The 20,946-nt window shown below is 35.2% G+C and overlaps 2 protein-coding genes across 2 annotated transcripts; one reads left to right on the top strand and one right to left on the bottom strand.

Annotated features, from left to right (window-relative positions):
* The first annotated feature begins 538 nt into the window (after positions 1–538).
* On the top strand, positions 539–2,128 carry LOC128673070 (uncharacterized). The gene has a single exon (XM_053750669.2). It carries the CDS (start codon positions 703–705, stop codon positions 1,681–1,683), a length of 981 nt encoding a protein of 326 aa, XP_053606644.1. The 5' UTR covers positions 539–702; the 3' UTR covers positions 1,684–2,128.
* A 15,482-nt stretch (positions 2,129–17,610) lies between these two features.
* Positions 17,611–18,910, bottom strand: LOC128672856 (uncharacterized). The gene has a single exon (XM_053750323.1). The coding sequence runs from the start codon at positions 18,737–18,739 to the stop codon at positions 17,762–17,764; it is 978 nt and encodes a 325-aa protein (XP_053606298.1). The 5' UTR covers positions 18,740–18,910; the 3' UTR covers positions 17,611–17,761.
* Between the last annotated feature and the right edge of the window lie 2,036 nt (positions 18,911–20,946).

Below are 20,946 nucleotides of genomic sequence, written 5' to 3'. Positions count from 1 at the left end.
CAACGCTCAATCTATCAAGATAATTTTTAAACGATATAGACGAGGCGTATGATGTCAACTTGTATATATAGGTGTTGATGAAATATTACGTCAACCTGAAATTAAATTCGGCTTCGCTTTCGAAGGAATTTTGGGATAGGAATATCTACTCTATGTCTATTCCAGGTTATATTCTACGCGTTCACCAAATTTATACAATAGGTAGGTACTGTATTTGTTAAGTAGATTTTGTATGATTGCGAGTATCAAATATCCTCTCTTAATTTCTTTAAATTTTTCACAAAAGATTTCAAATCTAAGAAGAAATTTTCGCATTTTTTTTGAAATTTTTGGAACAAACATGATTTGCTATGGTCAGTAAAAGGAATGCTTATTAATTATATAAACAAGTTAACGGCTCATTTATCAAATGAATTGGACTAATAAAAAAAATAATTACATAAATATCTGCCTATCAAAGTTTTTTATTCATCAAACATGATTATTCATTCAAACAGCGTCATTGTTGCTTGACCAGTATTTAAATAGCTCTTATTGTTTTGTTGATCAGTTTGCTTATCAAGAAAACACACGACACTCGTGCTGCGTGCAATCTGCACGCCGAACTAGTCGACCCTCGCTAAGACTGGCGTTTATAAGATCGTCAGAGGCCACCATTAGTTAGTCTCGCAACCGACTCCAAAAACGTAGCATTTTCACACTATGGCGCGAGTAGATGGAGTGGACAACGAAATCAAATCGTCAGCATTGGATCTCATTGGCAACACACCGATCGTCGCTCTGGACCGCATACACCCCGGACCGGGCCGCATCCTAGCCAAATGTGAGTTTATGAATCCAGGCGCCTCCATCAAATGTCGGTCATCGCTGCACATGATAAAAAAAGCATTGAAAAACGGCGAGCTGCAGCCGGGGCAACCGGTAGTCGAAGTGACCTCAGGCAACCAGGGTTGCGGCCTTGCTGTCGTGTGCTCTGTACTGGGACACCCACTCACCTTAACCATGTCCAAGGGCAACAGTGCGCAACGCGCTATTCACATGGAAGCGCTCGGTGCTAAGTGTATCAGAGTGCCGCAAGTAGAAGGAACGTACGGAAACGTTACTCTCGCTGACGTAAAAGCCGTTGAAGAAGTTGGTTTGAAGATTGTCGATGAAAGCAAGGCCTTTTACGTAAACCAGTTCAACAACGAGGGTAATTCAGAATCGCATTATTTAACTACCGGCCCTGAGATTTGGAGGCAAACGGGACAACATGTTGACGTGTTTTTGGCCACCGTTGGAACGGCTGGAACGTTTGTCGGAACTGCAAAATATTTAAAGGAGAAAAATCCTAATTTGTTAACGTTCGTTGTGGAGCCTGCAGGTTCGGAGCCAATAAAAGGAAAACCGATCACAAAACCACTGCATTTACTTCAAGGTTCTGGATATGGATGTGTTCCTAATTTGTTTAAATTCGACTTTATGGATGGGACTGTGAGTATATCTGATGATGAAGCAGTGAAATATAAGCAGCTTATAGGTGAGAAGGAGGGACTTTACGTCGGATACACTAGCGGTGCCAACGTCGCTGCAGCAGTGAAACTTCTGGAGTCTGGGAGGGTCCCGAAGGATTCTTGGATAGTAACCACACTTAATGATACAGGTTTGAAATATACACCAGTGCCCGAAGAATTAACAAATTAACTGTACCGCATACTGCGACGTATAGGTATTTTTAATTGTACATTTAGGAATACTTCTGATTTTACAATTGTTAATTAGTTTTTCTTCGTGAAAAATATTTGCTCGTAAGTAATAAACTAGCTAAATAAATTATTTGCTGATTAAGTTATGGTATCTTCTTCTTCTTGACCTTATCCCACTCATGTGGGGTCGGCGCAGTATGTAAGTTCATTCCATTTCGTTCTGTCATTTGCCATATCCATTGATACTTCTTTCCTGCTCATACTATCCTTGACACACTCCATTTCTTCTTAGGCCTTCCTCTATTCCTGGAACCCTTTACTTCCATATTTAATGCCCTTTGAGTGACGTGATTTTCATCTCTTCTTAAAATATGCCCGTACCAGCCTAACCTATAACTATGTAATTTCTTTGATAATAATAATAAAAACAATAAGTTATGGTATATACTGCATTATTTTATTTAAATAATAATTTTTACATTTAGGATTCTGTTCTGTGCCACCTGTGAAACCTGATGATTATGTATTGCGAGGAATGTTTATTATATCTGTACAAAAATGGGCATGTCAACACAATGCTAATGTAAAATAATAATAGCACTTGATGTATGGCTGCAAGATTAATATCTGTTCGTAAAATATATATAGTAGGTAGGTATTTTAGGATTATAGTCGCAACCATACGGTTACGATAAAATAACAGAACCCTCGTCATGCAAGATATCGATAAAAGGCTTATTGATATTGATTTATCTATAATTTAACAATACTATTCAATTTAATATTAATTAATTTTGGTACCATTAATTATTCTGTTAAAATATTCCAAGATTGCAATATTGTAACTAAAATAATTGGCCGTTAAAAAAAAGATAAAATTACTGTCAATGGAATCTTTTGAACAGGAAAAATTAAGGAAATAAGAGCCATGCCTCACTACTTCGTTGCGCTGCGTCGTCCTCCATCAAGTTGACATCCCTTTACGGATCAACAAATAACAACGTAGAAATTGAATGAAATTCTGACGTACGTCAACGCATATAAATGCCAAACCCTATAGAAAACAAAGGAATACAACGGAGCAAGTTACAGTTACATGCAGTGTCGTCGCAACGGAGCACGAATGCACGACGAGCATGGCTCTTATAGTTGCAAAAACCACTTATTTATCTAATATATTTTTAATTCAATGTTTTACTAGATTTATATGTAACAAAACAACCCAAACTATGTAACTGGCCAAAGAAGAAAAAGACAAACAAAAATCAAATAACGTTCCATTAGATTAGGAAAGCAGGTTAGGTATAGGATTTTTTTAAATTATACTAATGTCAGCGGAGTAAAATACTATTATTGATACCTACTTCAAATCATGAACTGATTTTCTGGAATTTTAAAAACTTAAAAAAAAAACAAACGGAATTTTACAAACGAAATTGATATTAATAATTTACCATTAAGCACTGTATAATGAAGCATATATGACCAATTACAGTTTTTAATTAGATTTCACGCTTTAATACTTATATATATTTATGCAGCTTCAATCACTAAACTACAAAACACAAGCCTTTAAAATTTTCGTAACTACAAGCCAGACGAAGCTGTGGAATTTGCAAACAAAAAACGTACGCTAAATCTGACCATATATAAAATATCAAATCAGACAGCTTTTTATTGCTTCTCTGGCCATAAATATGGGGTCCCTGATGTAGGCTCCGGGCAGCATTCCTAAAGTGACCTGACCCAAATCCAAAAAAACTAAACCTAAACACTGAAATGCGATCCTCATTTCGTTTTCGATTTAAATTAAGATGAACGAACACCTGCCATTTCTGTGTCCAAATACTCGTACAGATGTAATATCTTGTGAATCCTTACATACTCGTATTATAAAAAAAGTCCTCTGCCGCGTCTGTTTATTTGTTCGCGATAAACGCAAAAAGTACTGCACGGATTTTCATGCGGTTTTCACCTAGGTATATAATTATATAGTATGATTGCTAAGGATGGTTTATGTGTATAATTTATTATGTATTTACCCGAGCGAAGCCGGGACGGGCCGCTAGTGTCCATTTAAAGCTTAGAGGTTTATTGGAATTAGTACATTTAAATTACGAATATTTTAATAAAAACGTTTACAACAACCTTATTAATTAGTTTAGTATAAATATTTGTTTTGTTTTAGGTAAAATTGTTTTCAAACACATGACAATATTTAAAGATGTTAATGGCACGCCGTCTAAATTTTTCTTATTCATATTCCTCCTCTCCAAGAAGAGTAATTGTGCTATATTTTCATTATTCGAATATACAATGAATATATAACTTAAATAACTTTCGAATTAACCTTCAAATAAGAAAATATAGGAGATGCTGTTTCTTTTTGGGACTAAGAAATTGAGGATCGGCGTCCTCTTGGTTCTGGCAGCAAGAGCAAACACACAAACCTCAGGCCCGTACTGGGCCTGAGGTTATGTTTGCGAAGTGAAAAATAAAAAGTAGGAAAGCGGACCCTGGGCTTCGTGCTTAAACAAACGAACCTGAGGAAGAAACCGGCTATATACCTACCCGGTTTCTTCCTCAGGCAGCTCAGTTGAGATTGACAGTGTGGTGCCGAATAGTCAAGATGGGCTGAAATCAGATGTTTATGCCCAAATTTCTACGAAATAGTATGTTGCAAACCCTATCAGTTGGGTTTGCTTGCACCGCACTTTTGAAAACAAACCCATCTCTGGATGACGAAATAATCACTTTCACACAACACCTACACACATATTCGTAAAATAATCCTATTAAAAATCAGTGTGTGGTCTAAAGATTTAAAAATCCCGCAGGTGTTGCCATGATGCGTTAACTAAATTGGTACTTTATTCGAAACGCTAATTACCATTATTCAATTAACGGAAATCCATCATTGACGTATTTTTTTTTACTGAGAAAGTGTCCAGCTGCAAGAACCAATTAGGATTTTCTCATTAAGTTCATCGCAATTTTAATTTTGCGTGCAAGGGAATCAAATTAGGGTTGCGAAATTTTGGATACTTACATCAATTAATTTAGTTATATAATTTATTATATCAATAAATAATTACTTTTAAATTATTATAGCAACATCGGTCGGTAGTTATGTAGTAGTGATAAACACAAGTTAAAGAGTGAAGACACATAGGAGTATGTATATCATCCTGGATATCACCACAAAGAACGTATAAACTAAACACAGCCTAATCGTCAACATATTAAAGTTATTTTTTACCTGGCGGACCCAGGGCTTCGTGTTATCTTAGCCCGGAATGCAACCAGGAACACTCGAGGACGAGACTGAAGAAATAAGACACACTAAACACACAAGTTTTGATCTGGAGTTTTTCCCTAAAATAACATTTTCGAGCGTGATTTTCTGCTCCAAAATATTTGCGACCAGAATGTAATAATTAGAACAACAAACCGACTACGACTGGTTGGCCAATTTAAGGATAATTTCGTATTTTTTGTTCAATCTCTCGCCTATAGCGGTGAATAGCAAATAAAACTTTGGCACAGTTTAATAAAAATGCCAAACGACTTTGCCTAAAAAATCTCAGGAACGCCCATCTAACGAACGGATTTCTTTGATAATTGCGAGCAGGTGCAACTGCAGGATAGAACATGTATTTTTTATCGATTCTATATGGACATATCCTTTCTGGGTTGTTGCAAAATTCGCGATTAAGAAGCCGCTTTGAAAGACGTTAGTTTATAGTCTAAGATCTCAAGACATGTTTACTAAACTGCTTTTTGTTTATATACGTTATACTTTCAATAAAATTGTATTATTAATAAAAGACAATAGTTAATCTGACAATAATTTATGATGATAAAATATGCCTTATTCAAAACTGACGATAAACTGAATCACAGTTATTCCGATGAACAATATAAATACAACGGTATAGTTCTACAATAAAATATATCACATTTAGCTGATGTCTAAAATTGCTTCATGCATTTTTCACCAACAATTTCAAAGTTGTATAAAAATCAAAGATAATGGGCATTTTCTCAAAATTCTATAAATAATATTCAAAATCCCGTGACAAATTCACAATTTGTGTTTTTTTTTTCATAATGTCCTTGTATAAATTGGCACATTTGAGCTAACAGACGAAATGTAATCTTAGACTATGCTAAAACTGTGGACAAAAATAAAAGATTTGCCGACTTTGTTGTTTTTGTAATATTGCCACAAATTATAGACATTTCAGTTTTACGATTCAAATAAATAATAGTAGGGCTTTTACAGTCAGCATAACCAATAATTTTGAATGTTTCGAATCGTTAAAATTATCTCCGGACAGGACGGGACAGGGACGGACAATGCGTCCGTTCGAAAACCAAAGAGTTTGTTTCTTTATTATCTCTGCCCAACCCATGCCAAATAATACCTATCTCGAGCTTGTATGGTTACATTACGTAAATAAAAATAAATACACTTTAAATAAATAAAAATCATGTTTTACCCCAATTTGATACGAGTTAAAATTAGAGATAAACTTATTCAGACATACTTAACAAAATATGAAAAACAGTTTATTATTACAAACTCTTTCATATTGTTAATGTACTAGATGTTGCCCGGGGCTTCGCTCCCGTGGGAATTCTGAGATAACATATAACCTATAGCATTCTTGGATAATGTACCTTTCTAATGGTGAAATAATTTTTGAAATCGATTCGGTAGTTTCGGAGATTATTCGCCTCAAACATACAAACTCACGAACTGACAAACCCTTACCGCTTTATAATAATAATATAGATAAAAAGTATTAAATATTATTTAGTTTTTGCCTATTTAAAATCTAACCTTATGCCAAAAATAAAACTTCAATAAATACGCTTCGTTTAGTTTTATTCATTTATTTATAATAAAAGATAGTTTGTTTGGACATTAGCAGCTCAGTTAAATATTGATTTTGTCATATTTGCCCACGATACATTTAATGGCTATCATTGTTGGCGGAGATCTGCCATTGTTTGCGCAAATATTTGCAGACGTGCGGCGAACGTCTCCATGAGGTTTAGATTAAACGCAATTTTAGATCCATAATCTTTGACGGCGCACTTCAATGGCGCAGTGGTTATCGCGCTCGGTCTGTGATACTAACGGTTAAGTCACGTTCACAATGGTCGGCCATTGGATGGATGACCAAAAACGTATTATATTGAGGTCCTTCGTCCTTCGGAATCCGTTGGTCCTAGTTGTATTTGTAGTCGTTAACTTAAACCCGCCAATCTGATAAGGGCTCACATGGTGGCCCTCCATCCATCCATAAGGAAGGCTAATGCCCCAGCCATCGCGACGTTAAAAATGGCCGATGATGATGTTGATATCTTTATCACTAGACTATCCAGTCAGCGACTGATCAAGAACTAATTAGCCATAGACTAATTATGAAGATGCACTCTTAAATTGTATGGATCGGTACAGGATCCACGATTAAGGATAATCAGGCCCTGTATTCAATACTGTTTTATTCAGTTCATAGTCAGTATTTCAGTTTGTCCCAATGGATAGACAGAGAAAGCATTATCATTAATTTTGTTCTTTGTTTAATTTGTACGAAATAAAGTATAAATAAACACTCATCTAAATGTAATAGCTACCGACTTATTCATGTATAACATAGGAATATGTTATGTAATAGCAATGATTACATCACCACAGTATATGAACTGTCAATGAAGATAAGAAGTGTAAACGAATGTGTTTGTCTCGGTATCTAAGCGGAAATTATTTATATTTTAATGGTTTATGTACACATAATTTGAAAGATGACAATGACATGCATATTCGTAGCTAAACAAAACTACATCATGGAATATCTAGGACTTAGAAGCAATTTTGCAATGGCAAAATGCTTACTGATAGCATGATATAGTGCGTTTGAACCAATATTATCTATTCTTGGGACTCATAATTATGGTTAAAACTATCCGCCCATTTTAGCTTCGATCTGGTAAAACCACAATTATTTATACATTTAAACCGTCCTCGCGAATCACACTATCTATAGGTGAAAACCGTACAAAAATCCGTTCGGTAGTTTTGACAGTTTATCGCGTTCATACAGACAGACGCGACAGGGGGGGACTTCTTTTTATATTATGTAAGGTTAGGAATGATTTAGATTTTAATAACGATTTTCATGGTTCGTCAATTACTTTGACGAGAATGATAAAATACTTCATATATCAGCAACAACGAATCCATAAACATAAATAATTAAATAACTAGAACATTCCAAGTTAGGAATCCTAACTTAGGATAAACTATGTGGAAATTGTCATAAGCAACTTTTAATTTCATAGCTAGAAAAAAAAGTACAAAAAACCTTTTTGTTGTTATTGTTTTTGCTTGTCTTGTTTATTTTTTAAAACAGAAGAACCCTTTAAATCTTCTTGAGGGCTTAAAATATACCATGATATCATTAGCATACCTAAATGAACGAAGGCTAGTCTTTTAGAAATTAGTGTCATTATTTTTTTAACGAAAACATGTTTACTGGCCACGGTCTAAATTCCACATCAATGGCAATGGAATCACCGATACTCTTCGAAGCAAACAGACAAACACAACTTCCCGTGAACGTGAGATACGGCCTCGTCCACGAATCGGTGTAATCTGTGTCAATATTGACTACGTGTGGGAACCGTGTGCACAGGTGGCCCACTCCACATCTACAGGTTGGGTGAATATCGCAACTCGCTCTCCCTCTCATCTGAGCGCCTTTATGTGCAGCCTCATAGCGTATAATACATAATAGGTCTAGCCGGATGACAAAGGCTAAGCCAAGGTTTACCTGAACATAAGCAGGCTACACCTACATGTAGCCAACAAAGAGCGACTGCACCTAGGTCTAGCCGACTAAACCTAGGTGTAAACGCACTTCAGGGTTTAGCCGTACATTTATACATATTTGCTGTTCCCGAATATGTCTAGAATTTTTTTTCGAAATAAGTCCATACTAATCCATACTTATATTCCAAAGAGGAAAGATTTGTATTTATGTATTTTGTTTGTAATGAATAAACTCAAAACCCGATTTGGCCGATTCTGATGAATTTGACACAGAGATAGACGAAACCTTCAGGAGTAACATAGGCTACAATTTTATTATGGTTTTACCCGAGCGAAGCGGGACGGAGCTCTAATTTTTTATAAATATGTTTTAGACCTAAGATTGAGCTGCAAGATTCACCTGAACGTACCTACATACTTACATACTTAATTTAAATATCAAAGCTTGTAAAAATGTCAGTAGGTATGTGTCTTTTGAACTATTAAATGTAATCGTTCAAAAGACACATACCTACTGTAAGTAATAAAAAATGTATCGATTCCTATGCCATCGCGATCTTTGTCTAGTCGACTGGTAAACGAATTGATGTACTAATAATTAAATAATAATTTAATTAAGAAAGATAACTCATTTCAAACACCCTGTTTATGCTTGTAGTTAAGATATGTTAGGTGAAAAACAAACACGCTGAAAGGTTATTGGCCACTTACAGGAAACACCTGCACTTACATTAAAAATATTAATATTGTCCGTGAGATGGACAATTGGCTATTTACCTACATTACAGTAAGTACCTATGTATCATAGATAGTCATAGTGGTGTAATGGTTAAAGACCATCGCTTGAGAATTGAAACGTCACAGGTTCGAATCCTACTGGTTCCACGTGAGCTTGTATGTCAATCTGACTCATGTCTCACCACGACCACCACTTGCTTCCAGGGAATAAAGACATCGTGAGGAAACCTGCAGTTTAGTCGATAATTTATCATTTTGTGTGTGAAATGGAGAAGGCAATGGCAAACCATCAGCAAGCCAAAAAAGTCGTCATGTGTGCTTCATTCCATTTAACGACCACGTCCCTCAGCTAAGTAATTTTCTCTTTAATGTCTGTCATTTCAAAAATTATGTAGGTCCATAAATTGCAAGCCCTATCTCGACACCTCTATCTATATAGCGATGTAATCAAAATCCGGTGCATTATCCCCAAATTTAGTTCTTACATTTATTGTGTCTCACTAAGTTTGACTGACAAAGTTTCACACAAAATTGCAACCTTAAAACACCACACATCACAGATGGAATTTCCAAATTTCCTTTCTTAGCGAACATCTTCTTGTAGCACAATCTACCTTTCTGCCAAACATGATCTTTACTGGCGCAGTTACTTTAGAGATTTTTTGATAAGTGAGTGAATGAGTCTTTTTCGCTTATATATTTCTACTATGGGCCACAATGGTAAACTTTTATTTGACACCTGAAATAAAGAAGATATTGCATGGCAGACAAGTCATAGATACCAGTACACGCTCGTGAGAAAATGGATATTTTCCTGCGCAGGTGGCGAGTTCCGCAGATTTTCTGCGGCTAATGAGCGCCTGCGCAGTCTGCGCACCTGCGGGTGAGAGCAGCGATTTGACTAGTTTTTGCATCATAATGACGGGGACTTCCTGTGTCGTTACACTAGGTTCTAAACCATTTGATCTAATAGAATTTGCGTAAATGTCGCATCATTTGCTATAATTACAGTACAAAATACAACGTAAGTACGTAGTTTGAGATATTATACGGGCTTTTATTATAAAATGAGACGTGAGCAAATATTGGTATTTTAATCATAAAATTAACAATACAGATAAGCGAAATATCAATATTTTAAATTAACGACAAAGATATTAAAACCAAACAACATTCAGCTTGCAAAACCTTCTAATCCGAAAAGAAGTTAAAATAAGCATCATATTTTTCTAATTATAATAACAAATTGCTGATCCTGAAAATGCAATTTCTTTTTTATATTCTTTTTCAACTCTGCCAGAGTTCAGCTTTCCTGACAACATTGCAGCCAATAAATAACTTTATTAACATGCATGGTATTAATCAAAACGTCCGTGATTGGTCAGCAGCGGCAGGTGACCGCGGGTTCCTATTAGAATCGTGTTAGAATAGAACCAATACCGTAATTATTATACACTGGCGAGCAGGTGCGACTGCAACTTTATCTATTTACTTGAGATAACAGAAGTCGATGGTACATTCACTTTGTATTGTTAGAGTTATCTCGACATATTTTGTATCAACTAGCTTATCCTCATAAAAAATAAAAGAGTATTCTTTTCCCTGCACGATTCTAAAATAAACGGGTATTTCTAAACATTCGGCTATATTTTTATAGCAGGTTTGGATCGTTTCGGCTCATAATGTTAATTTTCCAAAATACCCAACGTTAGCAATATTCAATTCGCAAAATTTTGTGTTTTCAACGTCCAGTTCGCAAAATGTCCAATTACTGCTTAGCTAAAAATTCGAAAATATAGGTATGTCCTTTTTACATAATATATATTTTTTATTTGTTGTATATATTCTATCTACTGAGAACATTAGCTTATTTACAGACTTTTTTATAATTTGTTAAAGAAAATTTGCTTGACAGAAATATATTCCTTTTTTGTCGAAAAAATATTGAGGTTTACTATTTTTATGCAATTAATAAGGTTTACTATATTTAAAAATCATCATAATCAATATTAAATCCGATTTGTATAGCTTATCTCGTTTTGGTTTTGTTCTTGACCTTCAAACTATGTAGATACTTAGGTTATTTGTACACGCTACGCAAACGCAATTGATTGTACAATGTTTACATTTGTATATTGAAATACCATATTAAGTACAGCAAGTTACTTAGACCTGTCAGATTAGGGATATTCGTAACTATTTCAATGTCAACTTCTTAACTTAACGTGTATTTTGTATAAGAAAAAACAGTTTTCAGACTTACAAATCGAAAATACGATACACACACAGATTTGATCACCCAGGTGAAAAAATTGAATTTTATCGAACAGGGGTGATGTCATTTTAAAATTAATAAAAAACAATAGCAACAAGCAGGTGTGCAAAAAAACTCAGTTATTCAAATTTGTTAGGCGTTAGTAATTAAAAACTGAATAATATTGCAAATAATTATGATCCATACACCACTTCATAAAATAAATGAAAAGCTGAACCAGTGAGACCATTGACCTTTCCTTCTCAGTCGATAACCCCATATAAAGAAAACGTGAAGATTTTAATAGTTCGCCAGTGCTAAACAAGAGACCGGTGCAACAAGCCCATCAATCGATATAATAAACTCGTACACTTTATTTCCTGGCCGCACACCTATATGGCGAAGACTATGTACTCCTAACGCTTTTCTAACAGCTGCCACCTGTCCCGGCCTTTTTAATCTTGTTACTTACTATACCTTATACGTACTCGTCTAGAATTACGCTATTACACTAACCACAGATTTGGTTATTCGGTCAGAGGCGGCTCTGTGTAATAAGTTTTTAATGCTAATCCAATATTTTTTCTCATATTTCTTACCTCAGATACAACAGAACAGATAATAACTAGATACTTTATGCTTGTCCACCCCGTCTGCACCTGATCGCATCCCTCTAAATGTAAAAATAAACTGCTTTTTCCCATAAAGATAACATAACATAACATACCTGATACAGAAGAAATCCATATAATCTTTTTTACTGTGGCGCTTGTCTCTAAGATTATATGACCTTTTCATTTATTTCGCATTTTTGATAGATGAAAAAAGCAAAAGCTCAGTGCAACTAATTTAATTTTGCTTTTACTTCTCTCTCATCTGAGTGCTTTCCCGGTTGCTTCCATAGATGTTATACGTCATCGGAGCGTTGGATTGACTTTCACGTATTTATACCTTAATGGCGAATTTCTTTCCCTGTCTTGTCTATTAATAATAGCATCTATGGAGGTCATAGTCCTGCGGTTAATAGACGTGATTTGAGCGTTAGAGCCAGATCCACTCTCGTCCTGTCACCTGCGCCTCCGCATTCCTCGTCTGATTACAAGCACCTGTGTGGATCTCCTCTGTTTACTTGCTTTATAATCTAATCTTGAACATTTGTTTGAGTTTAAAGACCCTTGGATTAAGTAAAAATTAAGGAAATATATGTTTCAGAAACATTCCAAACTTGTATCACTGCAGCCTTGTAAGTAACACTTTTCGACACAATGTATTGTTTGGAAATAAAATGAAATGAAATGTAAACTTGTTAGTGCGTCTGGGAGTCTATGCAACGCTGCAACTTTTTTCCCTTAACTATTCACTTAATGTGCCTATAGTTTTCCTAAGTAGGATATGGATCCTGGGCCTTATAACTGCGAAAAAAACAAGAAAATTCAGGGTAGTTTGAGGTGCGGTTGACGATGTAATGGGTACCTTCTACTTAGGAGGAACTACTCCCAGATTATATACATACTAGTACAAAAAAGAGAGCATTTCTTTAAGAGATTTCTCCTAGCGAGCAGCTGTTCATAAATCTCTGATATCTGCCGCGACCGCAGCTGCCCAGCTTGCGTAATGGCGCAAACTAGTGGCAGTACGGACATGTAACCAGTGTTTTACCGGAGTCAACGAAGACAACATTTATGCAAGATAATATATATAGACAATTACAGTAGCAGGCAATAGACTGTATTGCCTGGAAAGCCCTAGTCTAGAGAGCTACAGCTACTGGTAGTCACGACCCTGAGGATAGATAGATTATATATTTGTTCACCTAACACAACTGTTAGTGAAATCTCGTACCTATTGTCAACAGCTCCTAAACCCAAAATCATTTCAAATTCGCTCCTATTACCTTTACATAGAGTCCATGCAAGATAACTTGACATACAGTTGACTGTACATTGACAAGAAAGCTGACATACAAACAATGTGATGTGAGCAATGTGAGTTTATTCGCATCGTTGTGTAGTTAGCCGAAAGTTATTTCAAGTCTAATCTCAAAGAAGAATCCTGTACGAGTGTTAGTGTAAGTATTCAAAGTATTCTTCTAAATACAAATAATAATAATAACATTAACAATACATATATGCAATGCATATATATTAATCATATTCTATACAAATATTAATGTTCACACTTTTAACGTTGAAGATTGGAAGATTTTTTTGTTGAATCGTTTTTCTTGTTCTATTACTATTTATTTCATGTTTTTATATAATTAGTTTTGAAACAATTAAGTGTAGCCATTTCTGTGCTCACGTTTGTCGTGTCGCAATGTCTTCAGGCATTCGATATTGTCGCCGATTGCGCCGCACCGCTAATGTATGGATGTTTATTAGTAAATGGTCGCCTGTGGCTTCAATTACTACACTATACTATATAGCGACAAATGAGCTTAGTTTGTATACTTCGTAAGTTATACTGTTTTCTGTTACCTGCGGCATCAAAATTAAAATCGAAATATTTGATTTGATGATGCCATCATTTGATTGCAGACTAACCTAACCTCATTATAATTTGAAATTCAAATTCTTTTTTTTTTATTCAACTTAAGTACATAATTTAACCTACATCACTTATTGACGTCAACATATTACTTAAAACTAAATCTACTGCCGACTTCCAAAGCGCAAGTGAAAAAGAAGCAACGCAACAAACTTCGCCACAGCCTTTTCTGTAAAGACGTCAATTCATAAATATACGTGTTATAAGTATATTAAAAATTGAATGTTCGATATCACTTCTAAATAAACTATAAATAATACATACTTTCAGTACCATAGGGCGGCGCTCATCATTTAGCCATAATGATATAGATTAATCATATAGTAGGCGGAGATGAGAACCAATAGATGTGGTTATCGAGTCACTGTAATAGGCTCGCAATGTATACTCTAGGTGTAATTAGTGTCTTGCTCGTTTGAAGTCTTCGATCGTTTCTTATCCTTGGGTATAGCTGCGCTAATTATAAAACCTCACTAACTTCCCGCGATCTAATCCTCGCTCGAATCGATCTAATAATCTTTAGATGAAATAGGGCTCCAACAATATTACCACAGAATATAATCTGGTATAGCATAGATAGATAGATAAACTCTTTATTGCACCATTCACAATGGAGTTACAAGTTACAACAAGATATTCAAACATAATGAGTGCAAAGGCGGACTTATCGCTAATGCAATTTCTTCCAGCCAACCTTTGCACGGAAAGAGTAGAAGTAAACTAAGAGGGTGCAGTAAACTTAATAGCATTAAATAAATAGACAAAATACATAGTTAATAGTATAACTTTACATTATACTTATATCTTGAAAATCTCGCAGGGATGGAAACTCCTGAGCGCACGCGCAATTAGGTAACTACCTAATTGCGCGTGCTTCACCAATGTTTTTGTAGTTCAATAAATATACACCAGTAGTTCAATTAAAATACACATTTAATTCAAAATTGTCAAGTGTAAGATATGGACGACCTAGAATTAAAAAAATAATCTATTCTCAGCGGGTAGGTGGTACACGAACGAATTTCGATCTGGGTGTGAAATAAATTAATATTTTATATGAGGAGCTGTTGCCGTTTTTCACTGGCTGTGACTACGTCGTATAATTTGTCAGGTATGCACGCAATGTTACAGAAATTGACACAGAAGTGATGATTCTAAATCTTCATTCAATCAATGTGAGCTCGTAATACAATTTTATAGATTTTTTTTAAATTTATACTGCTTTGGATTTTTTTAAATTTCAATTTAACCTTCTACTTTGTTTTATTTTATCGTTACATGTTATACCTAGTATAGTGTCTATTCTGTAATCGCTTTATTGTGGTAGTCTCACTAAATAGGATTGTCATCCTCAATGTCATTTCATTGCGCCTTCTAATTTAATGGCGTTAAAAAATATTTTAAGTGTCATAAAGCTACGACCGCGCGGCATGCAACACACCTGCGTCTGCGCTCAGTAATTACACGCTTGTCTCCCGTGCGTTGACACTTTTCAATAGAACATTTTTATAGTGAAAGCCTCTTTTATACCATTCAAACTTCGATAATTTCGGTATAAAGTATATATTATATTATATTTTAATACATTAGCTATTCTGTATTCTATTCTCCAATCCGCAATATAGTTACACTATGTACATTTTATGAAATTATTGTTGTAATTAACTTTTATTCTTGTAATATACTACAACAATAATAAGTAGTTAATATTACTACCATTGACCCTTTAAAGAATATCTTGGTAATCTAAATTCATTATAAATACAGAAGTATACGTAGGCTTTTTACTTCGGCCGAATTTTTTTATTTTTTCGTTAACAACAGCAGATCGATTCATTAAGAATTAAAATTCATAGATATTTAAATAAACGCGAATGCGTGGACATTGCGTAGTTAGTATGACTGCTTTTATTTGCCCCAATGAAGAACCAGCAATGTATTCCGATAATTAGCCAAAGTTTGGCAAACTGTTTGACGACAGGCATCAAAATATTGTGCCGAACAGTTTATCAGTTTTAGCTACTATAGTTTTATCAGTTTTAGCTACATATGTATCTTATTATTCACTAGCAGCACGCCTCGGCTTCGCTCGAATATAAACATAATAAATTGTACAGCTAAACCTTCCTCAGGAACCACACTATCTATTGGAGAAAACCGCATAAAAATCCGTGCAGTAGTTTTTGAGTTTATCGCGACCAGATAGACAGACAAACGCGGCAGAGGGCGCTTTGTTTCATAATATGTAAGGATACTTAGTACCTACTTAATTATTTATCTTATCGTATTGTGGGAATCGCATAATCAGTGAGATAACTTTTATCTGAAGTGTGTCTGTATGACATGTGGCGTTGAAGTTCATTGCAATTAGTAAAACTCAATAACTCCTATCTTCATGTAGACCTCCCAGACAAGGCGGTTGTCATGCTCATTATAACAATTGCTGGTTGCTGATATTTGCATAACGTTTGGTACTAACAATTTATTTCTTACTTTATTGTTTAAAGGTGATAAATTATAGACAACTAGCTGTTAACTTTTGACAGGTATACTTTAATTTTTTTTATGATCAGTGTGTTTACTTATGCCAAACTTTTACCCGCCATTATAGTAATTTGGGGGTTGTTTGGAAAAAAATATCGGTAGTTCAGCGTTTTAGCCCTGAAAGCGAAATAGAAAGACAGACAGACTTAGTAAGTATGAAGTAGGCTTTCAGTTCCTCCACGGCCCGATCGTATAGCGATCCTAATGTTTTTAAATTGTTTTTATTATCTCCAGGATCGATGGGTATGCATACTAGAGAAGGAATTTTATTTTTCTTGAAAGAAAATAATGTGATGTTACGCATATTTATTTCCAGTACTTATACTTATACGGTAGACTCTCGTTATATGCATGTGTCAACAAATTACATTATGTTTGCGCCAACTGGCAAAACACACAAAAAATGTAAATAACTGTCACCCCTCTCGGCTGCGCGCGATTATGTCCAAGTGGCAATTGGGTGATATTTAGCGTGCAATTCTAGTACTCTTCTGCTGTCGTAAAATAGACTCTATTTCACCAAAGCATAAATGCTAATAATATTCTCGCTTTATAAAAATCTCCATCGGAAGCTGATAAAGTCAAATTCAATCTTAACCTTACAGCCTTAGAGTTGCTTTTTGGTTACAGTAAAAGATATTTAATAGCAAAGAGATCTATTAGTGGAACCTACCAGATGTCAATGCGAAGCTGGTTCATTGTTAACAAATATGGGTACAATTGTGAACAATGCGCTACATTATTTTATTTGGTGGAGGCAAGTATGTCGAGTGTACCAAATGTCGAGCATTTGATAATTGGGGTACCAAATTGGCTATAAGACAGCCAAAGGAGTCCTCATTATTGCATATATTTTCTTGAGTCACTTTGCCAATACAGATATAGGCTTTAAAAGATTTACCAAGTAAGTAGTTTTTTTTTTACAACGGAAGCTCTCTATTGTCGTCATGAGGTTCAGAATTATTATTATTTTTTTACATTTCCGAAGTGAAACGAAAATGTTGTATTAACAAATTTATTTCAAATTAGTACCAATAATTTTAAATGTAGTTACGTATTAATACGATTTATTACTTTAAAAACACTTCAAAGACATCTAGAATTTATAACAAAAAACATTTTTATATGACCGTTGTCTGAGTAAACAAACTGTCACTTAGTCAATTCCTCAGGCACTGGAGTATATTTTAGACCACTGTCATTTAACGTCGTTACTATCCAAGCATCCTTAGGAACCTTACCAGACTCCAGGAGTTTCATTGCGGCAGCCACATTAGCACCGCTCGTGTACCCAAGGTAGAGGCCTTCCTTCGTGCCAAGCAGATTCATATACTTAACTGCTTCCTCGTCCGTAATACTTACAGTGCCATCCATATGATCGTAATCAAATAAATCTGGGACAACTCCATACCCAGAGCCTTGTAACAAATGCATAGGTTTTGTAATAGGTTCACCTTTTATTGGTTCGGAACCAGCAGGCTCCACTACAAACGCCAACAATTTGGGATTTTTCTCTTTTAAATATTTTGAAGTTCCAGCAAACGTTCCAGCCGTTCCGACTGCGGCGAGAAATACATCAACATGTTGTCCAGTTTGCCTCCAAATTTCAGGTCCTGTAGTCAAATAATGAGCCTCAGAATTTCTCGTATTGCTAAACTGGTTCACGTAAAATGCTTTATTGTCCTCAACTATCTTCGTACAAACTTCTTCGAGGGCTTGGACATCTGCATTTGTAACGCTACCATATGTACCTTCTACTTGTGGAACTCTCACGCATTTAGCACCAAGAGCTTCCATGTGTATGGCTCTTTGTACACTATTGCCCTTTGACATAGTTACTATAAGTGGATGTTCCAAAACAGAACACACAACGGCCAGGCCACATCCCTGGTTGCCGGAGGTTCTTTCGACAACTGGCTGTCCTGGTTCCAGCAGACCGTCTTCGCGCGCCTTCCGTATCATGTGCAGCGAGGACCGGCACTTGATGGAGGCGCCTGGATTCATAAACTCACATTTCGCTAGAATGCGACCTGGTCCTGGATGTATGCGATCCAGAGCGACGATCGGTGTATTGCCGATGAGATCCAATGCCGAAGATTTTATTTCATTGTCTATTCCGTCTACTGCCATTTTAATAGTCCCTTCTAAAGTTGCTAAAATCGACGTGTGAGCCACGCGGATGTCTGGTTAATACTGTGGGTTAATACTATGAACAGACCAATATAAAAATTTTATATTATGTTATTGTCACTCGTGTGAGTCACACTTATGTATACGCGTGCGGTGTACCGCTTATATATAGTACATTTATTCTCTCGCAAGTAAGTTATCAATGTATCAAAATACACACACAATGGAGTAAAGTAACTTGTCACACGTATGCTATATATTTATAAAACGTAATCGTTCAAAGACCCGAGATCGAGTTAAACGAAAGATAGTCAAGGACGAGGTAAAGGTAACAAGGTAGGTTTAACAAATATAAGTAAATTGCATTCATTTACATAAATCCTAATAAGCTGAACTTGGGAGCTCAGCTCTTGTTGAGATTTCGAGATAAATAGTATACAAACAGTAAGTATGCTATTCCAGGTAAAATTTTACCCATGTAACACATTTCTTCAATATCGGTTCGTACATTGTGCATGATTGAGTTACATACATATTCACATTCGTATTCATAACATTAGTAGGATTAACATAATAAAATGTGAAGCATTAACTAAAAGGTCATGTTATGATTTCCAAGTCTAACTAACTTCTAAATCAACGAAGCATACTTCTAAGAGGGATGGATATAAAAATTTCCATTTAAAATCTCCTTTTAAATAAAAATTTTGATTTAGATAAAAAATCCAACCTTCCCGAAATCGCGTAGAAATACATTACATTATGAAAAAATAATTTATCCAATAGGTGACCAAAATATTACATATATTCTATCGATAGACAAAATTGGATCGTGTAACATTTTGTTATGGAAATTTCTTTATCTTTGGACTTATCTTGAGTTAAAGTTTTATAACATGTTGTACATACATACAGTCAGCACCACAATTGAGTATTATAAATGTCTATATGTACGTTTACGTTAGGCCACTAATGCATAGTGTTAGCCCCTTTCTAAATCTATGATTTCTTTTCCTATCAACATTACTTTCAAGGCAAAGTATCGCTAATACAGATTATATGCTTCTTCACGTTACTTTCATGATATCCTGCCTGTCTAGAGATAGGCATTACTCGATTTAAAATTTATTCGTGGAAATTTAGGTATGTACGAATAACGTTTACGTAACTAACATATTCGATATAATTTAATAAATGGGCCACGAATAAAATTCGATGATATTTTTCGCGCCCGACTACGGTGAAGCGAAAAGGAGAAATGAACAATTGACTCCCGGGCCTTTGTTTCTTATTTATGTTGGGTGGTCAATCGATAATTCGCGCCGTGGTTATGGTAAAAAAACAATACGCTCTTTAATTTCCATATCGAATAAATTATTCGTAACTAAATTTCGCCACGTATTAATCATACGTTATTCGTTATTTTAATAAATTTTGCCCATCTCCGAATATAATTATTTTGTGGATAATGAGGAATAATAATTGTATTTAGATTCCGACCTAATTACAATTATTATTCCTAACATATAGTTATGATTCCAGCTCACTCATCTATGATATCTACTTAGAGTTCAGTAAATAGCATCATACACGATTAATTTGCCAATTTATTCATGGATAAACTACTACACAGATCGTTGGCATCATAAAACATTCTAATAAATAGATCTGTCTCCTAGTAATATTATCGTAACTAAATCTTATTTTGTCTACACACATCTATTCCAAAAATCGAAGTAGTCATCAGACTACTTCGATTTTACACACGATCACGTGTGTCCATCGTGGATATTTTCAAACTAATTGAACTAAAAGATAATTTATTGTCCTTTGTGCAACAACAGCTAGCACATTGGACGAAGTAATGTGACAGGGACAGCTACATGAAACAATTCGAAATTAGACAAAGAGAGAAATAGTCGGAACTCTGTGGGAATCAAATCACGACTCACGCGCAGCACCGTGAAAGGATCCCGGGACGATTGCGTATACAGCCTGTTTATTATATTTTATCTCAGTCCTTTTAAAGATTACTGCGACATTTGCAAATTGCCATTTATTAATGTCCATTGTCATCTAAGCCACAAGAAGTTTGCTGCTTGACACATGCTTCTCTTCTTCTCCATACCTTTTTCCTTCTCTTATTATTCCAGCGAAAGATGTTGTGTATGTTTCATTCCATGTAATGACCACGACCCTCAGCCATG

Source organism: Plodia interpunctella, chromosome 10 (genome assembly GCF_027563975.2).
Source record: "Plodia interpunctella isolate USDA-ARS_2022_Savannah chromosome 10, ilPloInte3.2, whole genome shotgun sequence".
Lineage (NCBI taxonomy): Eukaryota > Metazoa > Arthropoda > Insecta > Lepidoptera > Pyralidae > Plodia > Plodia interpunctella.
This window is presented reverse-complemented; position numbering and strand designations above follow the sequence as displayed.